The sequence below is a fragment of the Lepidothrix coronata genome, unplaced genomic scaffold, assembly GCF_001604755.1.
Source record: "Lepidothrix coronata isolate B3197 unplaced genomic scaffold, Lepidothrix_coronata-1.0 Scaffold157, whole genome shotgun sequence".
NCBI lineage: Eukaryota > Metazoa > Chordata > Aves > Passeriformes > Pipridae > Lepidothrix > Lepidothrix coronata.
In genome coordinates this window covers 1,084,368-1,095,771 of record NW_016690337.1, presented here as the reverse complement: position 1 = coordinate 1,095,771, position 11,404 = coordinate 1,084,368, and the positions used below count along the sequence as shown (strand labels likewise).

Genomic DNA, 11,404 nt, shown 5'->3' with positions numbered 1-11,404 from the left:
CAGGCAGGTACAAAGACCCCTGTGCCAAACCAGACACTTCCTGGCTTACGCCACACAGAAACCAAAATCAAGGAAACCCCAAGTATTCACTAAAGGATGCTGAGTTTACCTGGCTTCTGCTAACTTTTTCTTTTTTTTTTTCCCAAGAGTGCTGCTACTGCTACAAAGGCATGTAAGATTTGCTTGCCCCACAAAAGTCCATCTATTGGTCCGAGCAAGAATTCCTGATTAGAGCAACTCAGTTTCAAAGTGAAATTTCTTCACCCAGACAACTTACCAGGAATATTACAAAATGCTGTAATTCTATGAACCAATTAATTAAAGAAAAAGTAGTTCTACAAGTACTAAAAGGTTTTACCCTCAGATAGATTACAAGGCTGCTTACCAGATCTCAGAGGTCCAGTACTTTTACTGTTAGTTTCCAATTATCTAATTGACATTAGTTTCTATGAAAATCATGCCTCCTAAATCCCTCAATGAAATCAAAAGTGTAACACATCAGCAATTGAAAGTCGAAATTGGTATATGTTCTCTTTCATGGGCCTGGAGGAGACTGCAAAGAATATGAAAATATGCAAAGGATTGTTCTTTGAATATTCTTAGCTAGTGATAAGTGCTTGTGAAAACACTTGGGATTTGGGTAACCCCCAAAAGATCAAAAAGAACATATGGACTGTGTTAGAAGGGAATTCAAAGCCCCATGTTTGGAAACATGTTTTTATGTACTCTGAAGTTCACGTAGAGAAAATCAGAATATGTTTGCATGTCCCAGGGCTGCAAGGTACACAGAACAGAAAGGCAATCCTCTGATGGGCAGAACTCTTCTAATACACTACAAAGATTGCCCTGGGAACTAATACTTCATCTTGATTAAAGAAAAGACTAAAATTTGACCACAGATTTCACCAGACCCGAGATTTTACTTGCAGGTTGTCACAGCTTTGGATGTCTTAAGGTGCACTTCTGTGCTGCCAGTAATACCTGAGCACTGATGCAGGGAACCACGTGTCGCACAGCAGACACGGGGTGCGACACACGGCCGAATCTTTCTGCAACTGTGATCATTCCCCCCCCCCGAGTTTCTCACGCTCTGCACACAGGGCTGAACCACTCAAATCAAGACTCATCAATGGCTCTCCCTCAGTTACAAATGCTCTAAAGGCACCCAATGACCTAGTTTAAACTTAAAACTCGTATTTCGAATAGATCAAATATAAAGTGAACTTTTATAAATCCCTAAGTGTGACATGCCTAAGACAGCTTTCTGGGCAAAGAAGGACAGAAATAGAAAAGCCTCATTATATGCCTAACAACAAGGTAGAAATATGTAGATGAAGCTTATGCCTGATGGGAAAAGAGAAGGAAGAAGGGGGTGGGTAGGCTGAAGCTAAGTTTGAAGCCTGTGACACCAGAGTAAATACAAAAGATTGATTTATCAGTATCTGCAAATCACTGGGAGATTTGGGGGACAGGGGAAGGAATGGGAGAGAAAGGTTTATTTTAAATACAAACTGGATTGGGTGCCTGTCATTTTAAGATTGGAAGCAGGGGAGACAGGTCTGCAGTAGCTTGGGAGAAGAAAGTGTTTCAGGCAATTGGTGATTAATTGTACTGTGCTATGCCACATCTCTTTCTATTAAACCTCAGATAGCCAAATCTGTTTCCTAATTGTTTTTGTGTTTCTCAGTTTTCTTTTGTCTTGCATAGGAGTAGGCAATTTCTATGCCATCAATATCTCATTAAGGGACCCGGGATCTGAAATGCCTTGTTTTGTTTTTAATTTTGTTTTCCAGGCTTTTTGCTCCATTTTATGACATGGCATTTTTTGTTTGCTTGTTGCGGTCCATTTATTCTCTGGCATTCCCTTTCCCTGGGTTATAGCTTTATTTGTTTCTCTGCCTGTTGGCACTCGAGGTGTATGTAAATTATTGTTGCATGCTTCACCATCACTACCTATTGCTCTTCATTTCCCCTAATGACATTCTCATCTGAATGCTGGTACCTGCTTAGGTTGTACACGTGTAAAAAATAACTTCAACTCATCCGTGAGGTCTCTTTCATTTATTTTTTTTTTTACCCTCTTTCCTATTGTTTTTTGCCTCAGACTTGTGTTCAGGAGGTAAGGAGGAGAGCTGCACGCTTTTTGCCTAGGGCGAAATCCTGCTGCCACTTGTGCAAGTAGAAGCTTAGAGGAAAAAAGGAAGGGCATTCACACAAATAGCTAATCAAAGGGTTTTTAATGATACTCATTAGGAAAGAAATTTATTAACAAGCCAGCACAGAACATTCCCTGAAGGGAGAGTGATGTTATTGGTCACATCAAAGTCCCCACCTGACTAACACCTTTATTGCTGTTCATAGTAAGGCCAAGTTAGCAGCAAAATCAGTCGCATTCAGTTCCTGCCAAGGAAAAAGTCAGCAAAGCATGGTCATGGAAACTGGATCAATTCTCTTTTGCTAATAAGAATGGCTTTTCAACTTTTCACAGCGATGTACAGTTTAGCACCCGCCACTGATGCTTTTGAATTCACACAATTTTACATTTCCTACCATTCATTCTTTTCCCCTGCTCTTTCTCTCTCTTTTATTTGGATACCTCTGACTGTGTCCAAACCAGTGCCCACGGTAGTGGTACAGCCCCACAGCAGCACAAAGCTCAGCTGGATGGATGCCAGTGCCCCTTTTTGAACAGAAGCCTGCAGGAGGCAACCTCATTGCAAGGCACCACTGCAGGCCCACCAGAGCTTACCCCCACTACTCAGGACAGACGCAACCTCTGAGCATCAGAGACATTTCCAGCTGGCAGGCAAAAAAACTGCCTTCTTTTTTATGCTCACACCATTACTTACCTATAAAAGGGACTCTTATTTTTTCTGCCAACTCATTCCTAGAGATTAGTATCGGTATCTTGGGACGCTCATTTGCTCTGTAAAAATTAGGTTTTTAAATAGACTGAAGCAGAAATCTCACTTTTATTGCACTGCCCTGATACAGTAGAGACCAGTTATTAGAACAAATTGTAGCAAGCCGCTTCCTGGTTGTTATACCCACATAATTACTACAGGCTGCTACATGAAACCCTGCTTCACTCTTATGCTTAGAGGCGAGATCTCCATTTTGCAAGGACAGAGCAAGTTCTATTATGCATTTTACTGCCAAAGGAGGTCAATTAACTTTAATTGGTTCTAATTAGCACTTGCTCAAGCTGTTATATTCTTTACCTGCATCCGAGTGGCTCTCCAAGTGCTGCACAATGGATTCCTGCTTATGAACACAAAGGAGAATTACTAATGGCATCCTCGAAGGCAAAAGATGCACTGATCAGCATAAATGGGGAACAAATATCAGCACAAATAGTAGCAGGCCTTTTTAGAAAAAAAAAACCAAAAACAACAACTACAAACATTTCATCCCCATCTGGCTTTGATCAATTGAGCTGAATGCAACTGTGCACCTTGTTGTTTAAAGTTAGAACAACGAAAGTACACAAATGCAATTATTCTCTACCATAACTTCTTTACACCTGAGAGATAAGTACTGGAAAATGCAGGGGGTAAAGGGGTGGAGGGAGAGTGTAGCAGGTCTGAAAAAAACCAAATAGATCATTTCAATGGTAGCAAAAACAAAATGCCAAGAAAAAGAAAAAAAAATCATCAAGAGTACATCTGAAATGCTCTGTTTTCTAGGATTTTTGAGGATTGTTTTAAAAGATCTGTTTAAGTGAAAGGTTTAGTTTTGCTTTTGTTTGTTTGTTTGTTTTGTTTGTTTGGGTTTTTTTTCCCATTCTGCACAGCGAGAGGAACAACCTCACTTGCCTAAATGTCACTGTAAGCCATTTGAGTCCTCAGGATGTGGCGAGAAGCTGGCACCCAACTCAGGATTGTCTACAACAGACTGAATGCCAGAAGAGATGCTGCAACTCTGAGCTGTGCTCTAGGAACTTGTTTGCTGCTGTGGTCTTCCTGGATGTAGCTAAACAGTTAGACAAACTCAGGCTAGAGAGGAATCTAATCCTCACATCAAGAGTAGAACCCAGAGCTGGCTCTCCCCAGATAACCAGTCCACCTTCACAACACACAGGCATGGCCCTACTTCTCCTCTGGGTCCCACGACAAATCTCCGAGTCGTATCTGTTATTTTGTGTGAGGAGCATTGTCAGGCAAAGGTCAGTCCTAAAGAGAAGCAGGGAACATGCTACATACAGCAGAGTTTGGTAGCACTGCTCTGCTGTGTTCCACTGCTCAGCACTGAGACCATGGCAGGACTGGGGAGGATGTCCCAAAATGTGAGACATGGCCTGACGAAATGGTCCCTGTGCAAACCACCACAGTGCCTAACTCATCAAAGACCTTCCCTGCCCTGAAAATCTCCATCCTCAGGGAAGTGACCTGCCTCTACACACGGGGTGCCTGGGGTCTACTGAAACCCATCGTGCTTGGATTAACCACATATTTCAAACAAAGTTCTAGAATTAGTGTCCCAAGGATCTAGGCCTCTATGGACTTTGGATAATTTGTTTTGGTTTGGAAACCAGAAGCAATGAAGGTTATGCATATTACTGTACCATTCAAAATTACATGTGAAACTGTGGTGGACTCGGCTGATTCTAAGCCAGTGTATGTGTTCCCTATTTTAGTAGTACTTTCTGCCATTTTCCTGCTATTTGAATGTACCTCCTAAATAAAATGTCTGTTTCCCACATGGTTTTCAAAAATAATTTATTTTTTTAGCTAATGTGTTCCAGGGAGAGGGAACACAAAACATGTGTAAAAAAACAAAAATGAAATTAAAAAATCCTCCCCTCGGCAAACAAGTTTCCCCGATATCTTTACAAAAGAAGGCCAGTATTTTTCTTCCTACTTCCCCTGCTAAATCTTCACAAGGCCATTAATCATAAAAAACCCAAACTGCATATATTGAAGATAAGTCAAAGGAGCTGCCAGTAATTTTGTTTTTAAAAAAAGTTCCTGCCAAAATCTCCCCCAGCCCTATTACCTTTCCTCTGTCAGTTGTGAGGGCTCTTTCTCAGCCCTAGTACACACCTTTTCTCCTGGCTGGCAAGGTATGGACTGAGGCAAGCATAAACCAGCATATAGTTATTTCAAACAGTCATATCTTGCTTTTGCACTGGTGTATAGTTAAATTAATACACTTAAAACATTCCATGCACCTTATGTTTCTGTACTTTTCCCAAGGAACGGTGTTTCTGTTGCATTTCAGGTGACAACCAAAAGGTATTCAAAAGGTTTACTGACTTGAAAAGGACTTAAGAAATAATTAAAAAAAATAACAAAACCAAGAAATGTCTGTTTTTTGCATCACTGAAATGGCTGCCTATACAGCAATACACCACTGAAGCACATGTAACCATTTACTATTTGGTCCTTCAGCAAAGACTGAGAAAAAATTGACCTGGCATCTCTTTGCCATTTGGGAATGTTCTGTACTGGGTTGGCAGAAGCTCCACCAGTACAAAACCCCAATTCCAAGGGTTCAGGCCCAGGGAATGCAGGTTTTACACATCCACTGCTTTATGGGCCTTAAGCAAAGCAAGCTGAGCACTTGGGTCCTGGCTGGACATCGAGAGCGCACGTGTACAAACGGAGGATGTTTGCTAGAATAGCTGGAGCAGTGTAATTACCCTGGTCCAGCTATTCCCAGTATAGACAGGACATTAAACAGAAACCCCTATGACAGGCAATGTTTACCACTGGCCTATTTATAACACTCTTAGCTTAGTTCAAAAACCAGCACATAAAACGTTCCTCGTCACCTGTAAGTGGACAGTGATGATTATAGCTCAGTCTATGTTATTATTGCCTGATTTTCCCAGTTTGCCTTTTCACATATTGACTCCTTACTCAAGGTCTTTTAACATAGATTTGAAATGTGAATATGTTTTATTTTTTCCCCAGTAAATATACAATACACACTTCAACAGTACTAATAACCAACTTCTTATGCCAATTAAACTTTGCTGCACTAACAATACCAATGAAACACATTAAGAGGTCATACTTTTTCGTGAACAAACTGTAGCCAATAAACAGGTTTTTTTTAAAAAAAACAAATTAAAAAACAATTCTAAGTGCTGCCACAACAACCCTTTTCTTTAAACACATTATTCACAATAAATGTTTTCATTTTTTTTTAAAAAAGAAGAATACTTCTTTTAAAATAGTAAATTAAATGGCATTTTAAAAAATATGTACTGTGGTTCATTGGAAGTACACTGTATAGAAAAGAGAGAGAGAAAAAAAAAGAAGAGACATCACCTGTAAGATAATGGAGACACTTTGCCATACACAACAACACCTTATGTAATATTGTAAGCAAATTATTAATGAACAAAAATGTACAGAAGCAGATGGACAAGTTAGTGAATATCATGGTACTGCACAGCTTTAATACTGACACACATTTACTTTCCAGTGGAAGAGATAAAACACATATTCGAAAGTAATTGGGATGGCTTTATCAACCTCTAATGATACTGAATTTTGAATAGAATATAGTTAGTAAGGTGTTCCACCAAAGCTCAGCACAAGCTTTTGAATTAAAAGGAAAAAAATCAATCCGTGACTGAGTTAAACATTTTCCAGAGAATTAAATTTGAATTGTACTCTGAATAGTCATCTCTTTATATGATAATATCAAAATAAAACCAAATATATGTAATTATGATGCATTCTTTATCTTACTTGAACATTTTTAAGCACTGTTTTTAACTGTAGTGTTTTAACATGCAGGAAAATGACATATACTCATTGGTCACATATATAAATAAATTCATACTTTTTTTTCTCAAGTTTTTTTGTTTGTAACCTGCTAAATAACACATCTTGACTTAAGGAAGTTAACTAACTTTTTTTAAATACTCAGTAGTGCTGAGTTATAGTTGATGGCTGTAGTGTTTTATCTTATCATGGAACAAGTTAATGAAATGAAAAGCAACACATATTCAGCATTGTAATTTACTTTTCTAAAATTCTGCCATTACTAAAAGTGTTCTTAATACTGGTGAGCTCCAAGGCAATATATAAAACAACATAGACTGGTTATATGAAAAAGGTATTCAATGGAAACTTATGTTCATGATCAGATAACTAACAGAAATAAGCTGTAAGATTTAATATTTTAATTAAGCATCAAAGCAATGGGTGGGCTATCCACATATAATATTCTAAGAAAAGCTTGACAATTTACTCATTGAGATTTGAGAAGTACAGAAGATTTGGACAAAGTCATGAAAATTAATGAAGAGACAGGATGCTGTCATTAATGTCCACTTACAGAGTCTGGTTTATTCAAAAAGTGTATAAACATGTGTTATTTCCTCATCATAGTAGGGTTTGAAGCCACTCACTAAGACACAGGTCAAAGATTTTCTTTGCTTGTATCCAGCTTTTGGATGTAGTGTATTGCCAGAAATATATTTAATGGAAGTCGAAAATAGTTTGACTGTTGCTTTCCTTCCAAACACTAAACACTTTACTACAAATTTAGTGGATCCAACTTCAACTCTTGCAGACTTCAAGTAACAGAACAGAAAGGGTTGTGTAGACTGCATCAAAACAATTAATGTCATGAATTTCAGTGGTGCAGCTCTATCTTCTATTCTACTGTACATGTATTGGAAAGATGAAATAAGATACTCTGACATTTCAATTTTTTGGAAGCAGCCTGAATATGTCTTAACAATAAATTGCATTCTTAACTTCTTGGTGGGTATTCCTTGCGTTTATATTGGGTTTTTTCTCCTGGAAAATCTCTGTCTTACATTTTGGGCTGGAGAAATTAACGGTAATAATTCCTTTAAAACTGCAATATAAAAACAGCTTTAGTGAAACACCTTAAGTTCTTTTGTTTGTAGCAAGGTTTGTTTTTCTTCCCCTTCACTTAGTGGCATGGGATGGCTAAAAACAGATACTAAGGGCATCATTCTAGTGAAAGGGTCTAGGCCATCTCATGCTACCTTTAATTTTCATATTCGCCCTTTAACCTCACACTTCCAACTTTTGACCCCTTCTTAAATAGGAAGAGCAACTATGTTGCTTGCTTTTAAAAGATTTAAATCTGTCTCTAATGTCTTCACTGACATTAGTTTTGCCTGTCACTTTCTCATTTCTACACCCCAATGGAAAACCACCTAACATACTCCTTTACATCCAGCGTTATCCAAAGTAGCTTACAGGACGTAAACCTTCTCCACACATTCAGTCTCTTTTTTTTCTTCATGTCATGAGGAGTAGAGTTTTGTGCTTATCACCAAATAAAATTGCAGTGCAAACTTTAAACATAAAAGTTACACAATTAAAAGTTAATATATGGCACCACAGCCTATTAATTCACATATAGTACAACAGACCAGTAAAAACAGACATGAATATGAACATAGCTAAAAAGAAGGTGAGCTTGCATAGCAATGCAACAAAAGAAATTATATACAGAAGGAAATCCTTTTCATCCTGGAGGGTGATTTTTTTTTTCTTTCTTTTTTATATACTCCTGACAAGGAATAGTTTAAGGTGGATGGTGTATTAAAGAGAAGAACACAAGTAAAGAATCTGTGGGATATGTGTGGCTGTGTGTCTTTACATTGCATTTACAGTTCTTTTAATAGTACATAAATAAAGAAAATGTTCATTGCACTGTTTAGTGTCATCACTTCCATGAGTTCAGACCTGATGGTCCATCAGAGAGCAGCTTGCAATGTGTCTTCTCAACTACTCTATAGAGAGAAACAAAAAGAGAAAGAGGTTGTAATAAGAGAAAAAAACCCCCACAAAACAAAGCCTATGGCAATATTACTGCAGTACAGGATGAATATTCAATAGGTTGTGTGAAGAGAGTTAATTGCTTCTAAGATAAAAAGCAATGGATGCTAAAATTCAGCACTTACCAACACCATATCTGAGACTGCACATTCCAGGGTTTGTGGATCCCCTCTTACAAGCTACTGGGCAATAACTGTCAGGAGGTACTGAGTGTTTGACTGCAGCCATAGGATGCAGACATGCCAACAGCCCCAACTCCTTTTATCAGTAAACACACCAGTATGCCCGAGCTTGCTGGGATGTTGATGTTCTACTTCAAACACCAGAGTGAAACCTTTGGGTATCTGGTACAGCCATCACATACACAGCATCAACACAAAGCTTAACGGACATCTACTGATAATAGAAAAAAGTTTGGGAAATAATTTCCCTGTCCTGGGATGCTGAGGAAAAGAGTTGAGATATGCAACTCAAAAAAACTGGGCCACACAATCAAGAAAAGAAGACCTCCATCTAAGAGAATACTGCTCATCAGGTGACAGGAAGTTAAGGAGAAGGCATCACCATGACCAAAAAAAATCAGCACCCTTTTCATTCAATCTGAGAAAAAACAGTCAATGGCATTTCCAAGACAAGCACGTTACACTTTGCCAAGAAAATTCCTAATTACTAGAATTTCTCTTCAGTTTTCTCTGTGTTTCACTAGCATTACACACTGAAAGACACACTGTGTAGATAACATTGGCATGAACTGGTCCAAACCAAAGAACAGAAGAACATAATTTATTTGTCACCTCAGATGGTAGAAATATCTGGGTAAAATTTAACCTGATTATCACACACAACTTCCTACTCTCTTCACAGCAGACCTGTAATTTTTCTCTTTTTGTCTATTTGAGAGTTTTAACTGTAGCTAGAGATAAACTTACATAATTCACCAGTAAACTGTCCTTGACTGTTTGATCCCACATAGCCTATATCGAGAAGGTCACTGGCATTGCGTTGGTGACCTCCTCGCAAGACTTCACCTTTTCTAGGTCCAGTCGATCCTTTAGAAGAAGATGTTCCTGAAGAGCTGTGGCCACCAGGGGATGGGAAGTTGGGTTTACTATATGGTACGAGTGCCTCTTCTAGAAAAGCAAAACAAAACCAAAACAAAGTAAATACCAGCGAATTCCTAGAAATAGGAATAAACAAGCTATTCATTTATGGACATCATATTCATTCCTGCCCTCATGAATCTGTCTTTTGTCTTGCTTTTTATGGCACGACAATTTTACCTAGGAAAATACACAACTAAGAGTTGTGTCCCAAGGACGGAGAAGCCAGCACGAATTATTCTTGTTTCCTTGTAAACTCATAAGTCAGTTTGTATTAATTATAAAAAGTCTGGATTCATTATGAAGTAATAAATCATGAATCATAGATACTTCAATAAAAATAGATGCACATGCAATTTCCAAAACAATGCAGCTATGATTAGATTTTTGCTTCAAGCCCACATGAATGTGCTTTTTCCTTTTCTTTAGCTTAAATTATGGCAACATTACCTCAATCAGTTTAGATAAAGAACTACAATATCAGCTAATTTAATTAGCTTCCAGCAACTCAGTAATTTCTAACGATGCAAAGTACACTAACAATTTTTTTTAACTAGTGGTGAATCACATTGAAAAATATTATAATACACATAACAGTTGTAATATTTGGGCTGAATAAATCATCCTGCAGCTTGTTTCATGTTCCATTATGAGCAAAAGGCTTACTTTTGCTCACTTGGCTTCTTTTTCGGTGAAGACCTGTAATAATGAACTGCTTGCAAGAGCAGGATTAATAGCAATAAAGCATAAGACTGCATGTCTTCATACAGCATGAAGTAAAATAAGACATCACTTCTGATTAGAGTTTCCAGGAGATATTGTTGTAATAATCCCAACCTAAGAAGCAAAACAGCAGCACTGATTTAGCACTGAAATAGAAGCACTGTTTTATTTCTTTGCTGTGTATGATCTCTTTTCGCCATCTCAAAAGCTGAAGAAAGAGATCTTCCTAAATATAGTTTGGTTCAAGAAAGAATATAAGTATATATCCTTAACCTCAAATACAGCAATTGCCCCTTCTGAAACTGGTGGGATATCTCCTGCCTGAATCTTACTTTTTTTTTTTTCAAGTGGATCTAGGCCAAAAGGATTTTCTTTATTTTGCTTTTCCCATTGTCTTCACTCTTAAATAACCCGATGAGGAGAAACGGACTTTTCTTTGACAGAGGGCAGGAACACAGATGGAAAAGTAGGTGGGGATGGTTGGAAAGAAAGAGGAGATAAAAATGCTTTGATTCACGAGCTTGAAGCCTTAGCAAAGGCTGCAGCAGAGGCACAATTAACTTAAGAGAAATGCTAAATGAGAATGAATTTGTGGAAGAAACCCAGGATTTCATTCTTTGTGCCTGCTGCCACAAGTGAGTAGGACATGGGGATTCCCCATGTGATCTGCTATTGAACAGAGCCTGTTTGCAAGGTAAATCTGTTGCAGAGAAAGGCAGGCAGCTGAATTCTTTCCCTGCCAAAGTATCTCACTCTGGCCCTGCCCAAGGGACCAGAATATTTGTGCTGGGGGACATAAGGGCA

At 38.3% G+C, this 11,404-nt stretch overlaps 1 protein-coding gene across 12 annotated transcripts in view; it reads right to left on the bottom strand.

Annotated features, from left to right (window-relative positions):
• Positions 1-2,218: 2,218 nt before the first annotated feature.
• Positions 2,219-11,404, bottom strand: part of ROBO2 (roundabout guidance receptor 2) — an 891,080-nt gene continuing 881,894 nt past the window's right edge. For 10 of the 12 annotated variants that reach the window (XM_017829032.1, XM_017829041.1, XM_017829039.1 and 7 more), the window contains 2 exons: positions 9,707-9,907; positions 2,219-8,731 (listed from right to left, as the gene is read on the bottom strand). In XM_017829032.1, coding sequence (XP_017684521.1) covers positions 8,730-8,731; positions 9,707-9,907 — 203 coding nt within the window. In that variant the 3' untranslated portion in view covers positions 2,219-8,729. The remainder of the gene's footprint in view (positions 8,732-9,706; positions 9,908-11,404) is intronic. The other 2 variants (XM_017829038.1, XM_017829042.1) reach the window with 1 other exon arrangement.